This window comes from Crocuta crocuta, unplaced genomic scaffold, assembly GCF_008692635.1.
Source record: "Crocuta crocuta isolate KB4526 unplaced genomic scaffold, BGI_CrCroc_1.0 scaffold751, whole genome shotgun sequence".
NCBI classification, from domain to species: domain Eukaryota; kingdom Metazoa; phylum Chordata; class Mammalia; order Carnivora; family Hyaenidae; genus Crocuta; species Crocuta crocuta.
In genome coordinates this window covers 3,006,237-3,024,735 of record NW_027530353.1, presented here as the reverse complement: position 1 = coordinate 3,024,735, position 18,499 = coordinate 3,006,237, and the positions used below count along the sequence as shown (strand labels likewise).

The window sequence follows — 18,499 nt, the reverse complement described above, 5'->3', positions numbered from 1 at the left end:
GGGAGACCAGTTCCCGACACGGTCTCACTGCCCTTTTAAGCATGAACCAGGGTGGGCCTGTGAGAAGCAAAGGAAAGGCCTTGAGAAGGAGACATGCAGCGCTTCTGCCCCACCCCAGGCTGAACCAGTAGCCCCCACAGTGTCCCTCAGGCTGGCCACAGCTGTCTGTGGAGGCCCAGGGCTTCCTGACAGGCTCATACTCTTTCCCTTTAGTTCAAGCTCCACACTGCCCGGTGATCACCTGGGGGCCTCCTGGGTTTTCCCAATGACCTCATGGGACCAAACCCTCACAGACAACCATGGCTCGGGGCTCACTGCTGCTACACTTGACTGTGGAGTCTCTTTGTGCTTCTGCATGTCTTCTGCTCTAGGAGCTCTGGCCACAGGTGTGATGCCCATTTGGGCCAGCCAACATTTGCCCTTCTAGAAGCCTATGGAAACACCAGGCCTGCCACGTGATAACTTCCTATGCCTGTACCCGTGACAGACACAATCTACTGTGGGATTCTCTGATCTTTCCTGGCATCCATGCAGATATCATGGACTGATCCTGACATTCTCTGACTCCCTGATATATGTGCCCCCAGGTCTATGCAGTGGCTGGAGCTACTGTAAACAGTTTTTAAAAAGCAGGTTCTGGTGAGAAGAACGAGGGAAATGGCTGTTTGTCCATACTGGGATCTGAGCTGGTGGGGAAGCAGTGTATGTCCAGAGGGGAGGCAATGTTCCCTGCAGGAAACAGTGAAAGAAACTGTCAGGGAGAGGACCTGCCCACAGCCATTAGTGCCTCCCCTGTCAGTGCCCCGTGACTACTTGAAGGCACACATCCTCTCTCCCAGCTGGCCCCTCGGCGGTGGCACCTGGTTTATTTCGCCTTCATGGCCCCCACATCTTCCACATGCAGTTTGGGTCACAGGGACTGCCCCTAAAATCATCCCTTGATCTGATCTGGCTTAACCTGCAGCTGCACCATTTTCAAGAGAGGCCAGATAAGTGGGCTGTGGGACCTATGCAACCCCTTGGCCTCCAGGAGGTAGGAGTGGGCAAGAGACCCTTGACCTTGTATGGAAATCACTGTGGGAGTGCGGAGCCCCATTCCTGGGAATTATGCACATAAGTTAATAAAATTTGAAAGGACTCTGCTCCCTCCCTACTGCATCTCTGCCCCCTTGTGGGCCAGGAGCTGGGGGAGGAGGTGTTACCTGGAGACCCCCTACCCCCAGCAGAGCAGTTGGCCGGCACCCAGGGCAGTTCTGCACCTGCCTCCCACTAGTGAGGCCCCGAAGCACCACCCCTCCCGGGAACCAGCACAGGGCCCGTAAGCCCGGGAAGTTAGCCGTCTGAATGAAAGCTGTGACAGTGGGCAGAGCTGCAGGCCCAGCCTCCAGAGAGAGAAGGCTGGGCTGGCTCTGAGATTGGGAGGGTCCCGAGGGCCAGAGGCCATGGCTGGGCTCTGCCGTCAGGGTTCCGGACCCCCTCCAGCGGGCCGGGTGCCGGCTCCTCGCCTCCAGGTCCCAGCCAGTTCCGGCGCGGAGGTGTGGCNAGCCCCCCGCGCCTCCGGCCCCCACGCGAGCCCCCGCCATGGCGGTCGTGCGCGGGGCGCCCCTGCTCGGCTGCCTTCTCGCGCTGCTGGCGCTGTGCCCCGGGGGGCGCCCGCAGACGGTGCTGACCGACGACGAGATCGAGGAGTTCCTCGAGGGCTTCCTGTCGGAGCTGGAGGCAGAGACCCGGGAGGACGATTTGGAGGCCCCGCCGCCTCCGGAGCCCACCCCGCGTGTCCGCAAAGCCCAGACGGGGGGCAAGCCGGGGGAGCGCTCCAAAGAGGGTAAGACCCCCGGGGTCGCGCCTGGGGGAGGCCCTCAAGAGTGATGGGGGACCTCGGAGCGCCCTGCCCCTCAGGTGAGAATGGCAGGCCCCCGGCAGGGCTTTGGCTGCTGTCCAGCCTGCCCGGCGTGAGGAATGCCTCTGGAAGGCACAAGACAGCCCAGATGCCTGGCGCGACACGGTGCCAGGCAGAGGTCAGTGCTGGCTTGCAGCCCTCTGGGCATGGAGGCACATCCCGCAAATCTGCTGCCTAGGGGTTTGGGTCCTCGGGTCCCTCACCCCCAGCCCCCAGAGGGATTGGGATTGAGCCCCCTGGGGACCTTGCTGCCCCCTCCCCAAGTCTGTTCTGTGAACTGCCCTAATGCCCTAGTCTGGCCTGTTTGTAGCACACCCTGGCTATGCCTGCACCACCGCCAGAGTCCCAGGCTTTCCTTGGGAGGCCTCCCACATTCCAGGAACACAGAGGCAGGTGAGGGGGCTGCGATGACCCCTCCTGGCAAGGCAGCCAGGAGCAGCGGGCAGAGTGGTTTCCACCGCCGTGTGACTTAGATGAGGTAGTGCATCACCAGGGCGGCCAGCTCTGGGCCTCTTATGTAATCAGTTGTCAGTAAATCTCAGCTGTTTGTGGTGGCTTTCCCGAGGGGCCAAGGGTCCTGTTGATCTCCCTCTCCCAGGAGACTCTGGGGCACCATCCATGATTCCTGAGGTCAGCCGCCCCTCCCCTGGGTCTCCTTCTAGATCTTTCCTGGCTCCTTACCCACCCCTTGGGGGGCGGGTCCTAGGACATGGCCTCCCCCCACCTCTACTTCGAATTCCGCACTCACTGTCCTGGCCTCTCGGATGCCGCTGTGGCAGCCCTGTTTCTCCTGACTGTGTGTGTTTTGTAAATGTTTCTGCGTTTAGGCCTTGTGGCCACTGTCTCCCATTAAGTCCTTCACAGCATTTGCTGGGGGCCTGGGGATTCCCACCGACAGCCCCCTGCCCTGCTCCCACTTCCTCCATGGGCTCTGAGAGAGCTGGAGGGCCTGCCTATTCCTCTGCCCTCTGCGTGGCCCCAGGATCCCCTATTGGTTATAGCTTCCTACCTACCTCAGCTCGAAGGGGCATGAGTAGCCCTTTATTCTGAAGCTTTTCTTGCCCCTGCAGGGAACTTCAGGGAGGCCCCAGGCCTAGGCCTTTTAGTGCGTGTGACAGCTGGCGGGGATGAGACCTCCTCCCCACTTTAGGCTGGACCAGCCCCCAGGCCTGGATGGCTGAGTCACATCTCTGCCCCTTTCAGGCCCAGCACAGTGTAACACTCCCTGAGTGGACATGATGGGGAGAAGAGGATGATGAGTGTCCTCTGTTGAGTTTGGCAGGTGGGAGGGTGAGGGCCTCCCTGGGCCAAGATATGGTGTTGGCGGCAGAGACTTGTGGATGGAAGGCATGGGTTCCAATCCCAGCTCTGCCACGAGGGCAAGAGACTTAACCCCTCAGTTTCCCAGTCCAAGAAACAGGACCAACAGGAGCCCCTTTGTGCGCATGGTGGGCACCTTGGGGCGGTCACGTAGGGTATAGAGTGAGGTCTCCATTGATTTTATCTCAATCTGCATTTACGACAGCACCTCCGGAAAAAGCCAAAGACAAAGGGAAGAAAGGGAAGAAGGACAAAGGCCCCAAGGCCACCAAGCAGCCCCTGGAGGGGCCCCTCAGGCCACCTAAGAAGCCCAAGGAGAAGCCACCCAAGACCACCAAGAAGCCCAAGGAGAAGCCACCCAAGGCCACCAAGAAGCCCAAGGAGAAGCCACCCAAGGCCACCAAGAAGCCCTTGTCTGGGAAGAGGCCCCCTGCCCCGACCCCCTCAGAAACCCCATGGTGGCCATTGCCCCTGCCTCCCAGCCCTGACCCCGAGATGCTGCCCCAGGAGGGAGGTGTGTACGGGCCCCTCCTGGGATTGTGGGGCTTTGACCTGCCAGGCTACTGGGGAAGTGGCGTCCCTGGGCCTCTGCTTCTTGGAGATCCCGAGGGCTGCTTGGACAGGGTGGGCTCGGTGGGAGCTCCCTTAGTGCAGCTGTTTCCCTCCCCCCTACCCCCGGGCTCTTGGACGGGCTTTACCATCTACTGTCTTGGTATCTGTCCCCTAGACCCCACCAGAGCCATCCTCCTGAGTGTTATTGGGCCAAACAGCAGGGCCTGGGCTCCCTGGAAAGCCATCCAGCTCTCTGGTCATGGGTTGGGGGCAGTACCAGCAGGGTGGAGAAAGCCAGAGCAGCTCAGGGCTCCTGGGAGCCATCTCAGGCATCGGGAGCTATCAGCAGGGCCCATGTCTTGCTCCATGTACAGCGAGGGCTCTGGGCAGGCTTCCCATCCACCTCCTTCTGGGGTTTGTGTTGTAGATGGGGCCCTCCCAAGTCCTTGGCCACGTCCGGGAGGAGAAATGGTTTTGGAGCGCCAGTCTGGTGAGTGGGGGATACCCACTTGGGCTTGGGGGACTGATTGCCTTAGCCGGCTGGGTTTCCAGGGTGGGCCCCAAGTAGGGGCATTGGTGAGTGTCCTCAACAAGGCACTCACGAGCATCTCCTCCAGAGGAGGAGACGGAGCCGCCCACGCTGGACTACAATGACCAGATAGAGAGGGAGGACTACGAGGATTGTGAGTAGGCTCCCCACTGCCCTCATCCAGACCGTGATCCCTGGCCCGGGTACCCACTGATGGTCAGTTCACCAGGGTCCCTCCCAACCCCATTGCTATCTGGAGTTGGGGGAGGGTCTTGGACTGGCTCAAAGCCCACCCTACCCCTCAGTTGAGTACATCCGGCGGCAGAAGCAGCCCCGGCCACCCCCCAGGAGGAGGCCCGACCGGCCATGGCCTGAGCGCCCTGAGGAGAAGGCTGAGCCAGCTGGGCCGGGNCCCGCTGCCTCCCGACTACGGGGATGGCTACTTGATCCCCCACTATGATGACAGTGAGTGCCCTGCCCTCCACACCCCTGGTTCCAGCCCCCAACGGCCTGCCACTCTTCCCCTCCGTGCCCCCCCACCCCCCCAGCCCAATCTGCTCTCTTCCCTTGGGCTGGTCCCTCCAGGGCCCCAGGGGCTTCGCTCTTTGTCCCTTGCTCCCATCCTGCAGGCCGCTCACCTCTCAGGATTCCAGCCCCTTCCTCCCTCTCCGGGGTCCATGTCTGTGGGGGCCTGAGCAGTCCCTGCCCTTGCCTTGCCCCCACGTTCCCGACAGTCTCTCTGACACTTGACTCCAACTCGGCTTTCACTCAAGTCCGCCCCCTCCTGGCCACAGGTGTCAGGTGTCACTTGGGCGGGTCCTGTGTGTGTCCCGCCCCCTGCTGAGCCTTGGCCCACTTTCCCCAGGCCAGGCTGGTGACTTTCCAAGGTCTTGCCCATTCTATCTGTGACTAGCTGGCCTCCCCTCAGGGGCCCCTCCCTTCTCACCTCTGCCTAAAGGCCCATGCTGACCCCACTTCTTCATCTCACTCTCCCTCCTGCCCAGTCTCTGGCTCATAGTGGGGGCCCCAGGGGCAGCACCTGGGCCACCTCAGCAAGGCTTTCCCTCCCCACAGTGGACTATTACTTTGGGCCTCCCAGACCCAGAAAACCTGACACTGAGCTGGAGACAGATGAAGAGAAAGAGAAGCTGAGTGAGTGAAATCAAGCTATTCCCACCCCCAGCCCTGCCCCCAGTACAGGCCTCACCTCCACCTCAGCCCAACATCCAGTGAGGCCTCACCCTACCCTCAGCTCCCTGCCACCAGTGCAGGCCTGACCTCCACCCCAGCCCCCAGCCCCCAGTGCAGGCCTGAACCCAGCCCCAGCCCCNTCCCCCCGCACCCCAGCCCCCTCACCCCTGCATCCCTGCCCCCTGGAGCCCAGGGCTAAGATGACAGGCTTCTTCCACATTCCACCATTCAGAGAAACCCAAAAAGGAGGGAGGCGGCCCTAAGAAGGAGGAGACAGATGACAAATGGGCTGTGGAGAAGGGCAAGGACCACAAAGGTGTGTGTCTGGGGACTGGACCCACACAGCTGGGCTCCCTGTAGGAGAGCAAGTGGCTCACTTCCTCCCCGTGTTGCCTTCAGGGTCCCGGAAGGGTGAGGAGCTGGAGGAGGAGTGGGCTCCAACAGAAAGAGTCAGTGAGTGAGGGGTCTGGAGGCTGTGGGGGCTGTGGATGGGTGTGTGGACTGGAGGGTAGACTGGGGGGCTAGAGTTGTATGAGAGTGCTGGGAGGTGGGTATGGGGGCTGGGGTCCCTGCAGCAGCAGCAGGGTAAAGGTGGTGGGGCAAAAGACCCAAAGCCACATGTGGGTCGCAATGTGTTTCCTGATGATGCTTCAGGCCTCCAGAACTCTTTCTTGCTCTTAAATTCTTGGGGCCCAGAAGGGAGAGGTCCTAGAGTATCTCTGCCCTGGGATTAAGTCCAGAGGATAGAACTCTCAGCACAAGGCCCTGATACAGATGATGCCTGTGAGTGGCTAAGCTCTGGGGTGGTTGTTGCCTGTGGTTTCATGTGAGCCGCATGGCCTTTCAGACTTGGCATCATTTGCCCATTCTCCAGATGAGGAAGCTGAGTCCCAGGCAGGGAAAGCACAGGTTGGGGTGGAGCTACCTGACTGTTGCCCCCTGATGTAAGGGGGGTGGGCTCTGGGCTCCTTGTTCTGGGTTTGGTGGAGGGAGTGATGGACCCAGTGGGCCACCAGCCTTCGGGTGCCATGTCCCTAGAGTGTCCCCCCATCGGGATGGAGTCCCATCGCGTTGAGGACAACCAGATCCGGGCCTCCTCCATGCTGCGCCACGGCCTGGGGCCACAGCGCGGCCGGCTCAACATTCAGGTGGGTATTGGGATGGGCCGGCCTTGCGGCTGGGCAGGGTGTTCTTGTACCAGCTCATTCTCCCCACTGCCCCCAACAGGCCGGTGCCACCGAGGACGACTACTATGACGGGGCGTGGTGTGCCGAGGACGAAGCTCAGACCCAGTGGATCGAAGTAGACACCAGAAGGACCACCAAGTTCACAGGTGTCATCACCCAGGGCCGTGACTCCAGCATCCAGTACGTGAGGGGTGGATGGCAGACACAGGTCTGCATCCTGTTCAGGACATTCCAGGGGGCCATTTAGGGGCCCCGTCCCCAATCACCCCTCCATGGCATGTAGCAGGCATGGGAGCCACCCTCAACTCCATGTTCGAGCATCATACATCCCTGATAGCTCTTAAGTTCTTTTTCTAAAAAAATTTTAAATGTTTTTTAAAAATTTATTTCTGAGAGAGAGAGGTGGGGGGGGGTGTCAGAGAGAGAGGGAGACACAGAATTGGAAACAGGCTCCAGGCTCTGAGCTGGCTGTCAGCACAGAGCCCGACACAGGGCTCGAACCCACGAACCGTGAGATCATGACCTGAGCCAAAGTCAGACACTTAACCAACTGAGCCACCCAGGCACCCCTCAAATTCTTGGGTCTCAAAGAACGGGCTTTGGATCCTGAGTGCCTGGGACCTGAGGCAGGGTAGAGAAGCCTTGCCCTGACTGCCATCTGCTCCCCAGTGACGACTTTGTGACCTCCTTCTTCGTGGGCTTCAGCAATGACAGCCAGACGTGGATGATGTACACCAATGGCTATGAGGAAATGGTGCGCTCTCAAGCTCTTGGCTCTGCCCGTGTCCTCTGGGCTGAGGGTGCGCTCTTGGCAGGGGTGGGGGGCTACTCTGAGGCTGGCCTCTCCCCAGACCTTCCATGGGAACGTGGACAAGGACACGCCAGTGCTGAGCGAGCTCCCGGAGCCGGTGGTGGCTCGCTTCATCCGCATCTACCCGCTCACCTGGAACGGAAGCCTGTGCATGCGCCTGGAGGTGCTCGGGTGTCCCATGTCCCGTGAGTGCAGGGGGCCAGCTGGGCTCAGAGGGGGTGGCTTGGGCCACCTGGGGGCCGGCCGGCACAGCTCAGAGCCCTGCCTGTCCCCCACCCCCACCCCGCAGCTGTCCACAGCTACTACACACAGAACGAGGTCGTGACCACTGACAACCTGGATTTCCGGCACCACAGCTATAAGGACATGCGGCAGGTGGGGTGCTTGTCCCCAGGCTCAGGGCTAACGGGGGAGCTTGTGTCCAGTGCTCCCATCCCAGACACGGCTTGCTTGAGACTGATGCTGCCTGGCCATCAGCTGGTGGCCCCTCCCTCTGATGCTAGGACTGGAGAGGGCCTGGGCTTGCCTGCGGGGGCCACTCCTAACACAGATGCCTTCCCCTTGAGCTGACCTGGGCAGTGGAGAGGCCTGGCCCTCCCCGCATCCTGGACCGCCACTGTACATGGTGGCGGGAGCGGGGGGCGGTGCTTCCTAACTCTCTGTCCTCTCCCGAGCCCAGCTGATGAAGTTGGTGAACGAGGAGTGCCCCACTATCACCCGCACATACAGCTTGGGGAAGAGCTCACGTGGGCTCAAGATCTATGCCATGGAGATCTCGGACAACCCTGGGGATCACGAGCTGGGTGAGGGCTCTGTAGACCCCTGGAGGCTTGGCCCTCCCTGGCAAGTATTCGAGGCCAGGCCCTGGCACTACAGCTGGTCCTCTGCCTGTCTTTGGAACATTTCTGGGGTCCCAGTGTGCCTTGCTGGGGCCAATAAGCCCTATCTGCCCCCATCCCCCAGGGAGTGAGCCGGTCTGGGTCCTTCCTCAGATCCCCCGGGGCCTCAGGAAGCCCTGTGGTTGCTGAGGCTCCTGCCCTTGCAGGGGAGCCCGAGTTCCGATACACGGCCGGGATCCACGGCAACGAGGTGCTGGGCCGAGAGCTGCTGCTGCTTCTCATGCAGTACCTTTGCCGCGAGTACCGAGATGGGAATCCCCGCGTGCGCAGCCTGGTGCAGGACACACGCATCCACCTGGTGCCCTCGCTGAACCCGGATGGCTACGAGGTGGCAGCGCAGATGGTGGGTGGGGGGCGGGGCGGTGGGGGCTAGAAGCTGGGCTGGCTGGTGGGACAGTGGGGCAGGGCAGGAGAGATAGGGCGGGGCCGGGATGACACCACACCCACCCGTTCTTCCAGGGCTCGGAGTTTGGGAACTGGGCGATGGGGCTGTGGACTGAGGAGGGCTTTGACATCTATGAAGACTTCCCAGATCTCAACTCTGTGCTCTGGGGAGCAGAGGAGAGAAAATGGGTCCCCTACCGGGTCCCCAACAATAACCTGCCCATTCCTGAACGCTACCTCTCCCCAGACGCCACGGTGAGGCCAGGGGGAGCAGCCCGGACCCTGGGGTCCTGAGCTGTGGGCTGATGGGTGACAGCCTGCACAGGCCGGGGAGGGGGGTGGACAGAGGGTCATGAATACTGGCAGGGGTTCTGCAAGGAGGGTATGGAGGCTACAGCTCAGACATCATGCCCGGCCACCCTCAGGTGTCCACAGAGGTCCGGGCCATCATTGCATGGATGGAGAAGAACCCCTTCGTGCTGGGGGCGAACCTGAATGGTGGGGAACGGCTTGTGTCCTACCCCTACGACATGGCCCGGACACCCACTCAGGAGCAGCTGCTGGCTGCGGCCATGGCAGCTGCCAGGGGAGAAGAAGAGGATGAGGTGTCTGAGGCCCAGGAGACCCCAGACCACGCCATATTCCGCTGGCTGGCCATCTCCTATGCCTCTGCCCACCTCACCATGACCGAGCCCTACCGGGGAGGCTGCCAGGCACAGGACTACACCAGTGGCATGGGCATCGTCAACGGGGCCAAGTGGAATCCCCGGTCTGGGAGTAAGTCAGCCTGGGAGAGGCCGAGGCCAGGCGTGTCGGGGGTGTGGGTGTGGGCAGGGTTGACTGCAGTTCTGTGTTTGCCCCCCGTGCAGCTATCAATGACTTCAGCTACCTGCACACCAACTGCCTGGAGCTCTCCATTTACCTGGGCTGTGACAAGTTCCCTCACGAGAGTGAGCTGCCCCAGGAGTGGGAGAACAACAAGGAGGCCCTGCTCACCTTCATGGAGCAGGTGGGGGCGGGGCAGCATGTGGGAAGAGGTGGGACTAGGGCTGGGGGTCTCGGGGAATGCCTGCCCAGAGGGACCGGACAGGACAGGGGAGCTGTGGGGCTGCGTGTGGGGCCTCCATATGGACATCCGCCGTTGCCTCCTTCTGCAGGTTCACCGTGGCATCAAGGGGGTTGTAACAGATGAGCAGGGCATCCCCATCGCCAATGCCACCATCTCCGTGAGTGGCATCAACCACGGCGTGAAGACAGGTACCTTGTCTGCAAACGGCTACCGGCAAGGAGATCTGCATGGCTGAGGGGAGGCAAGCCCAGGCCTGCCCGGCAGATCCCTGATTCCCTGCCTTCCCACCGGAGGGTCTGCCCTGGGCACAGGGTGGGCTGGGAGTTTGGGGGGGCATCTCAGAGAGAAGGGCTGGAAGCTGGGAATATAGGGAAGTCCTGGGCAGCAGAACCCATCCTCCCTATGTAGCGAGCGGTGGCGATTACTGGCGCATCCTGAATCCGGGTGAGTACCGCGTGACAGCCCACGCGGAGGGCTACACGCCGAGCGCCAAGACCTGCAACGTGGACTATGACATCGGGGCCACCCAGTGCAACTTCATACTGGCCCGCTCCAACTGGAAGCGCATCCGCGAGATCATGGCCATGAATGGGAACCGGCCCATCCCGCACATTGACCCTTCGCGCCCCATGACACCCCAGCAGCGGCGCATGCAGCGCCGCCGCCTGCAGTACCGGCTGCGCATGCGCGAACAGATGCGGCTCCGGCGCCTCAACGCGACTGCTGGCCCCACTACCCTCGCGGCGCCGGCACCGGCCACCACGCTGCCCCCTAACCCCTCCCCTACCTTCAGCCCCTCGCCCGCCCCCAGCTCCAGCCCGGGGCCCTGGCACTTTCCACCTGAGACCACCACAGCCGCCTGGGAGGAGTTGGAGACGGAGACCTACACGGAAGTGGTGACGGAGTTTGGGACAGAGCTGGGGCCCCAGGAGGAGGAGGAGGAGGAGAAGGAGGAGGTGATGGAGGTGATAGAATTGGAGGAGGAGGAGACAGTCATGGGTCCAGATTTCCCATTCACCACAGCCGAGACCTACACAGTGAACTTTGGGGACTTTTGAGCACAGGTCGGCCAACATCCAAGTCCCCGTCGCCATAGAAGCCCCAGCCAGCAGTGTGGGCCTGGCCAGGAGGCTGCACCAACTGTCACAAGATCTAGGAGCCCAGGTCTGTGAGGCACTCGTGCTCCACCTGCCAGCCTCAGGAGAGGCATGGCAGGGCCGGGTCAGGCACACTTGTCAGCCACCTGCCCAGCCGCACCAATAAAGCAAGTTCACGGCACACATGTTGCTGAGCACCTGGGCAGGAGGGTCAGGGGCCCAGTGCCAGGTCTATAGGAGCTCAATGCCAGCACAGTCAGGCTTTTATTGCAAAGCACACACTGCTGCGGTGCCAACGCTGTAGGGGATGGGTGGTTGGGACTCTGGGTCAGGAGCCCAGACCCAGGCTCCCCAGGTCCTCCTCCTCAGCCCCGAAGCCTGAGAAGCTGATGGGCTGGCAAGCCAGGCTGCGCAGGTTCACAAGGCAGGCGGTCTGTGTGCTGCTGAAGTCTGGGACAGCCACCAGCAGCACCCTCTGGTCCTCCGGGCCTGCAGAGAAGCCACACGGGCGCCCCTTCAGGTTCTGGGTGGTCCATGCCTCCGATGGAAGTCACCAGAAGCAAACAGGAGTTCCTTATCAGCACATGGGAGTGCTGGCCATGGAAGGTCCTTCACGCCAGACAGAAGGGCCCAGGCCAGCACAACGGTCAGGGGTAAAGCCATGCTGACCAGGGTGAGCACAAACATGGGTGCATATGTGTGGGCCATTTCAGTCCCTGTTCAGCCAGCTGGCCCCCAGGCAGGCTGCCTACCCCACGGGGCCCAAGGACTCCAGTGCAGCCTTTGCTGCAAGCCCTGCCCCCTCATGATGGCCAGGGCCTGGGGCTCCCAGGAGAAAGGACTTACCTCGGAAGATTTTAGAGCCAAAGCTGGGTGTGTTCCCACAGAAGTAGACGTGAGGACACTCAGGAAAGATGAACGGGTCGGTCTTGTAGAAGGGGTAGCAACCTGGGGAAGGCCCACAGTGGATGCGGCTTCTGGGCACCACGCCACACCCTGCCAGGGTGGGGCCCTCCTAGCTGAGCACCACCCACCGGCTCACACACACTCAGGCTATGCTGGTAGCAGCCCTGCCAGCCTTGATACCCAAATTGCGTCCAGACATGGCCACACAAGCCTGGGGACAGGTGAGTGTGCCTGCCGCCTTCACTCTTCTGGGTGGGGCTGTGGCTGCATGCGGGGTTCTGACCAGCCCTAGCTCCTGATAAAGTCCCTGTGGCCTTCAACCATGAGGGAAGGCTCCAGAGTACCTTCCAGAATGAGGGCGAAGAGTCTGGACTTTCCCTTAGACCAGTCACAGCAGAACTGCTGGGTGCAAATGATGCCCACCCTCCAAGCACGCAGGCCCCGGTCGGGACGCCCTTGGCCCAGAGCCCATTACCTAGCGTGTCAGGGGCCGTGGGGCTGATGTGACGGACGCGCAGGGTCCACTCCAGGATCTCCAGGTGGTCCTCCATGCTGCTGTACCGGAAAATGTCACTCACATTCTGTCCTGATGTCCCTAGGAATCTGCAAGGCAAACCTTGGCTGATCCCCACCCTGGGGGCCACCAACTGTATCCCCACAGGGCCCAGGGCTCACCCTGGGCTTTCACAGCCATTGTTCCAGGCCAGCTTTGACTAAGAGACTGGGTCTGCTGGCCCCATTGCAGCACTGGACCCAACCCTCCCCTCCCAGTGTCTCTGAGACAAGAGGCCAGCGCTCAGCTGGGGAGTGGCTGCAAGCGGCTACCTGACTCCGTCAATGGTGGCCTGGTAGGGATTGGTGACCAGCTGGAGGGTGGAGTAGGCAGTGGCCAGTGGGAACATGCACGGGTGCAGGGGCTGCTGGGGGAGCGTGTAGTTGGTTGGGTCAAATTCACCTGGCATCACATCCACGGGTACCGAGGCCTAAAGGCACAGGGAGGGCCAGGGGAGCTTGTAAGGCCAGGTGCCCTCCCTATGCGGCCCTTCCAGATCCCACCCACCCCTCTCCCAGCCCGCCTTCCTGTGCCCAGCTGCAGCCTCAGAAATCCCAGTGTCATCGCCTGGCCGGCCCCCAGCTTGCTCACGCTCAGCTGCAAGAGGATCTCATCCAGCATCTTGACGGCCTCCACGCTGGCTGCCTGCGTTTTCTTGGTTAAGTACTTGGCCTGGGGATATGAGTCCACAGGTGTTAGGCCCCACTGTGGGGGGTGGTGAGGGTCCCTCAGAGCGGGGCCGGAGCAGAGGTGCCACAGGGCACGTCCCACCAGACACGCAAAGCCCCAGGTCCCGACTCTCCCGGGGGAAGGAGGAGTTTGAATGCAGGCAGGCAGGCGCTGTACCTTGTTGATGGAGTCTCTGCTCTGGGTGTTGTGGCTCAGGAGGTTCCCGGCCAGGATGACCCGAGACACGTGCGCGGCACTGCACTGCTCCCCCTCATCCCCCAGCTGCCCGGTCACCACATCCACCAGCAGCTGGGTGCCCAGCAGGCTCTCGCCCCCGCCTCCACCCAGGCCCAGGCCAGACACCAGCAACACAAACCTGTGGGAGAAGTGGGGGTCCTCCTGGGTGCCAAGGAGGCAGGTGTCCCTGCTCTGCTCCCCCCAGCCACCATCACGGGGAGCGGGGGACATGGAGCCTGGCACCTGTGGTTCCCAGGACCACCGGCCCGGCCCCGTGCGCCTGCTCCTCACCTGTCTGTGTCAAGGGCGGGTGGCGGCTCCTGCGGAGCAAGCTCTGCAAAGCAGTGGTCCTCCACCAGAAACTTCCCAGTGTCTCTCACAGAGCCGAGCACGGCCAGAACTGTCCCTGAAGCACAGCGTAGTGCAGTCAGACACCAGGAGGGAAGCCCAAGTACCACCCCCTTCCAGTCACCCACAGTGCAAAACCAGCAGTTCCCCTGTGCCAGTTCACCTAGAACTTGGGACCAAGTGTCTGCTTCCCGGGGTCACGGCCTCTGGGTAGAGGCAGGAACGCTGGCCCCGTCCCTGGCCTCACCTGCTGCCTGACCCGAACCCAGTGCTCTAGGGATGCAGGGGTGTGCCAGCAGCTGTGTGCACAGGCTATGCCACCCCTCCCGCCCCCAACCTGTGACCAGCTTGGACACGTCAATGGTGCCTTCCAGTTTGATGCGCTGCAGCTCATCTTCCAAGATCAGCTCGTCGTCCGGATGGATGTATTTGCTCCGTGGGGGCTGGGGGAGCAGGTTGTGCTGGAATTTGGAGATGGGGAGGTGGTTTTGGAGCTGGAAGCCACCAAGGCTCTGCACCCCATGAGTGAGATGGCACCACAGCTCCCGATCCCCGACCCCCTGGGTCCAAGGCAGGAGGTCCCATCAGTGCCCACAGGACGTGTCCAAGGGGAGCCCTGCATGAGCGGTTGGCTCACCTCTTCGCTGATCTCCCGTAGGATGGATGGCTGGAGTGGCATGGCCTTGAACAGGGTCCCCACCACACAGCACTTCTCCCCAGGCTGTAGCTCACACAGCTTCTTTATTTGGATTCCAGCACCTGGGCGTGACAGGTATGAGCTCAGACCGGGCGACCCTCCCAGCCCACCCTGGGACACTGCAATAGGCTTACGGTGCCATGGAGCCCACGGGCCTGGGCTCTGGAGGAGAAAGAGACCGTCAGGAGCAAGGACCCCCACCACTAGCAGACTTGGCCCCAGGACAGAAGGATCTGGGATGTGGTTGGGTCCCTGGATCCTGTGTCCTTAAAAAAAGGCAGATGAGCAGAGAGGGCACCATGAAGATGGAGACAGAGACTGGAGGGTTGCGGCCATGAGCCCGGGAGGCCCAGGCAGCCACAGGGACTGGATGAGGCAAGGAAGGGTCCTCCCTGACAGCCTCTGGAGGGCACAGCCCTGCCAACACCTGACGTCACACTCCTGGCCTCCAGAACTGAGATCACATTTCTGTGGCCCTAAGCTGCTCAGTTTGTGGCTTTGTCGTCTGCTGCGGCAAAGAGAAACAGGAAACCAACGGTATTACGTCATTTATACCTAACTGTGACACTGGTTCTTAGGAGGAAGCGTGTCAAGTCTCAGCGTAGCCCTGCCCGAAAACATCAGGGAGGCGCCGTCTGCCAGGCTCGCTGGGCAGGAGACGGAGTGCAAGTCCCAGGAGGCCTGAGGGTTTATCAGGAAAGACTCAGCCCCAGGGCAGAATGCTGTCCGACCCGATGGGGTCATGTGCATGCAGGGCCAGGCTCTTCCTGAGCCCCTTCTGCCCTGAGTAACCAAGAACATTCCACAGATCTATATCCTAGGGCGTGGAGGTGAGTAGTTCAAAACAAGATAAGGAGTGCGCCAGTGATGACCAGAAATGCCCCAGAAACAGGAGACCCCAGAGCCTGTCTGCACAGCTCTCGCTCAGTGCCGGGGGGGGCCATGCCCAGTGGTATGTGGAACTCCTCCACTCTGACAACACGCCAGAGGAGACATTACTGCCCTGACATATGGCTGAGGAAACGGAGGTACAGGGAGACTGAGTGACACGTCCAAGGGTACTAACTTGTGCAGCTAAGCACCAGGTGGAACCACACAGCCTTGTGTTGAGGGCAGGACAGCTGTCCAGCTGCATGGCGTGCGGGCATCAGGCCAGGCACCATACTGAGGATGAACACCCAGGCCACTCTTTACCTTCCCCGAGCTTCCCAACCAGTGGAGCTGAGGCAGAAGGGTGCGAGAAAGCCCTGAGGGCTGCTATGGCCTCTTGAAGCACAGGACACATAAGCTGAGGTTACGACAGAAGACGGGGCAAGAGCATGCCAGGAGGAGGCGATGCCAACAGTGAGAAGGGGCTTGGCATGTTTAAGGAGTTCCAGAGAGTCAGACGAGTCCCAGGATAGGCTAAAGTCTGGTCGGAAAGCCTGGCCACGTGGGGAATGCACACGCAGGTGGTCAGGCATTCTGGGAGAAGCCAGCATCAACTCCAGCCAAGGTCCATTCACCACAGCCACTGTCTGAACTGCTGACCCGTCTGCAGGTGGAGTAAGGTGGCTGTTTTCTGTCACCGGGAAGCTTTGTTAGCAGGAAAGGTGACTGAGAGACGGGTGTGGTACCAGGACAATGGCCGTGACACAGGGACTGAGGAGGGTGGAGGAAGCTTCAAGGGAAGCAAGGAAAAGGCCACTGGGAGCCAGAGGAAGGAGACCCTAGTCATGTGACAGAGGAAAGGTGGACAGCACTCATGCCTGCAGCAGAGGGAACAGAGATGCTGTTCTAGTTCTCCTTGTGCCTATAATAAAACCAGAGTCGATGCCGTCGGCTCAGTGGGCTGGGCTGGGATGGGGTGGGCCTGAGTGCCTGTTCCCCACAGCCTTCCTGGTGCTTCCAGTGTGCACCCAGAGCTGGGACCACCAAGTCCAGTGCTGGGGGCAAGAAAAATGAGGAAGACATGGTCCCCCCATGAATATTCCAGTTTAAAAACATTACAGAGAAGTTGAAAACTACATGGAAGGCCCCTCTTATAAACAGTAAAAATGGAGCAAGGCAGCAAAAGCCGAAGGTGGGGATGCAAGAGAGCACGGAAGAAGTGGGGAAAAAAGAAAAACACGTGCCTCGCCCAGCCCCCTTGATTAGGAAAGACAGAAGAGCCCAAGGGACGGGCGACTCAGGCCCAACCAACAAGGAAGGTACAGAGGAGAAGCAGACCCACAGGCAGACATCAGTGAGCACACAGAAAACTCCTAGAGAGGCAGTGGGTGTCTTCACGGACCCTGGCTCCTAGTGTCTGGCTTGCCACACTGAGACCCTTGCTAGCCACAACGTGGACATACAACCTGAGCTCAACACAAGGACAACGTATCCCTACACCAATGAAATCATCTCTGCTATCCTGGAGCTCAGCCCTACCTCACCCAGACTCAGCACAAAACCTCACTTTAAACCTAGCAATTCCTTAATCTAATCCTCGTGATTACCTGAAGAAGACACTGAGGCACAAAAAGCTTTACTTCCCCCAAGATAACTGGGAAGTGGGCTAAACTGAAGAAGGTCCCAGCCCTACCAGGTCCCTGAAAACCCCAGGGACCCTCTGGGCTGGTGGGGAGGAAGCAATGCCCTGAATTCATCACTTACCCCAGTACTGTTTGGCCCGGCTCACCAGGAAGGGCCTCATTTGGACGAGGCGGGTGGCATAAATGTGGGCATACTGCCGGCTGAAGCTGCGCTCCCCCAGCCGGAAGGGCTGCGAGGAGTTGGTGTATGTGGACACAGGCACGCGGGCAAAGGTGGCATTGCTGGCTGATGGCGGGGAGAGCAGAGTGTGGGCCCTCTGGGCAGCCTGCTCAGAGAACATGGCCGTGCTAGATGCGTCCAGACCAGGGTGCTCACGCCAAGGAGTCAGTCACTGCGAAAACACAGACATGTTCCTGCAACCCCTGCCCACCTTGATGTGTCTCCACTGCACCCACAGGCACTGGGAGCAGAGGGAAGAGCTGCCACCCACACCATACATGGCTCAGGACGGCATCTCGGAAGTCAGCTGTGCTGGAAACCAAAGTGCGCCTCGTAATCCTCATCCAGAAAGGGGAGGTAGGAAATGTTTCTCCCACCCAGAGCTCTCCAAACCCACCCAGGCAACCACTGTCTGCCTCACATCTCCACCTGCACAACTAACCAGGGTCCCAGATTCCAGGCCTTCTGTCCCCATCTTGCTCCCCTGCACCTGCTCTATCTCAGGGCATGAGGGCAGCCTATTATCACATAAGTCTGTCATAAAATAATAAGCCTATTTTAAATAAAACCAAATATAAATCTGTCAATCCTCTGCTCAAAAGGCTCCCCATATCAGAGACTAAAACCCCAAGCCCTCACTGACATCTGCCCCACCTCCTCTCTCCACTGCCTACAGGTGCAGACTCGCTGGCTTCCCATTCCCTGTTCTCCGTCTTTGCTCACGCCTCACCTTCTCCAACTGAAACCGTCCCCTGGCACTTCTATTTCTCCCATTTTACTGTTTACTGAGCTCCGTCCCCGCCTCCTGGCAGAGGCACAGCACCGATCCCGCCTCCCCACGGCCGCCCAAAAGGCACAGAGCCGCGACCCCGCCTCCTGGCAGCTCGCAGCTGCCCGAACCGCACGGAGCCCCGACCCCGCCTCCTGGCGGCCGCCCGAACTACACTCAGCCGCTCTCTGAACCACGAGCCCGATGCAAACCGTCGGACACTGCGCGTGGGACGGCCTACAGGTCTCTCCTTTTTCATGCACGGTTTCAGGGCGGCAGCCAGGTGCCCGTACCCTGCTTTACCGCACNGGGGCCCGCCCGCCTCCCTCCCCAGCCCGCGCGCCCCGCCCTGCCGCCTCCGCCAATCACCAGGCTGCCCGTGCCGTCCATCACCGTGGGGCCCGCCAATCCGCGAGCGCCCCGCCTCTGGTCGTGCCCCGTGTTTCCCGGACTACGCGGGCAGACTGATGCTGTAAGACCTGAGCGTTCGCGTGTCGTGAGGCCTGTCCCTGAGGTCCGCGGGCGGAGAGCAGAGCCCAGGACTGCGTTCCCGGACAGCGGAGGAGCGCTTCGGGATAGGGTTAGTGTTAGGGGAGCGGACAAGCTGTGGCCCAGCGTCCTTCATCCTGCGCCCGCCCCCGGCTTTCT

At 60.9% G+C, this 18,499-nt stretch overlaps 2 protein-coding genes across 3 annotated transcripts; one reads left to right on the top strand and one right to left on the bottom strand.

Moving 5' to 3' along the window:
• Positions 1-1,549: 1,549 nt before the first annotated feature.
• Positions 1,550-11,120, top strand: AEBP1 (AE binding protein 1). The gene is given in 21 exon segments (XM_077765821.1): positions 1,550-1,825; positions 3,426-3,734; positions 4,200-4,262; positions 4,390-4,455; positions 4,607-4,709; positions 4,711-4,766; positions 5,376-5,453; positions 5,725-5,808; positions 5,892-5,945; positions 6,531-6,640; positions 6,720-6,859; positions 7,349-7,433; positions 7,531-7,675; positions 7,780-7,865; positions 8,170-8,293; positions 8,536-8,732; positions 8,849-9,028; positions 9,199-9,550; positions 9,643-9,782; positions 9,931-10,030; positions 10,251-11,120. Coding segments are annotated over 21 exon segments (3,366 nt in total). The 5' UTR covers positions 1,550-1,581; the 3' UTR covers positions 10,901-11,120.
• Positions 11,121-11,184: 64 nt separating this feature from the next.
• Positions 11,185-18,299, bottom strand: POLD2 (DNA polymerase delta 2, accessory subunit). Of its 2 annotated transcripts, none has more exons than XM_077765823.1 (11): positions 18,221-18,299; positions 16,984-17,254; positions 14,290-14,411; positions 13,990-14,113; positions 13,596-13,710; positions 13,245-13,443; positions 12,990-13,070; positions 12,671-12,828; positions 12,321-12,448; positions 11,786-11,887; positions 11,185-11,428 (listed from the first exon to the last, which is right to left on the bottom strand). In XM_077765823.1, the coding sequence occupies exons 2-11, from the start codon at positions 17,201-17,203 to the stop codon at positions 11,268-11,270; spliced, it is 1,410 nt and encodes a 469-aa protein (XP_077621949.1). In that variant the 5' UTR covers positions 17,204-17,254; positions 18,221-18,299; the 3' UTR covers positions 11,185-11,267. The 2 variants fall into 2 exon arrangements, with proteins under 2 accessions (XP_077621949.1, XP_077621948.1); XM_077765822.1 differs by lacking the exon at positions 18,221-18,299 and adding an exon at positions 17,813-18,028.
• Between the last annotated feature and the right edge of the window lie 200 nt (positions 18,300-18,499).

What these genes read in the sequence shown, in the direction of transcription:
- POLD2 (XM_077765823.1), bottom strand. Translation starts at nt 17,203, where the DNA reads ATGTTCTCTGAGCAGGCTGCCCAGAGGGCCCACACTCTGCTCTCCCCG. An exon ending in AGATCCTCTTGCAGCTGAGC is followed by an intron (nt 12,829 to 12,989) that starts GTGAGCAAGCTG and finishes CTGTGCCTTTAG; the next exon opens with GCCTCGGTACCCGTGGATGT. An exon ending in GCCACCATTGACGGAGTCAG is followed by an intron (nt 12,449 to 12,670) that starts GTAGCCGCTTGC and finishes TTTGCCTTGCAG; the next exon opens with ATTCCTAGGGACATCAGGAC.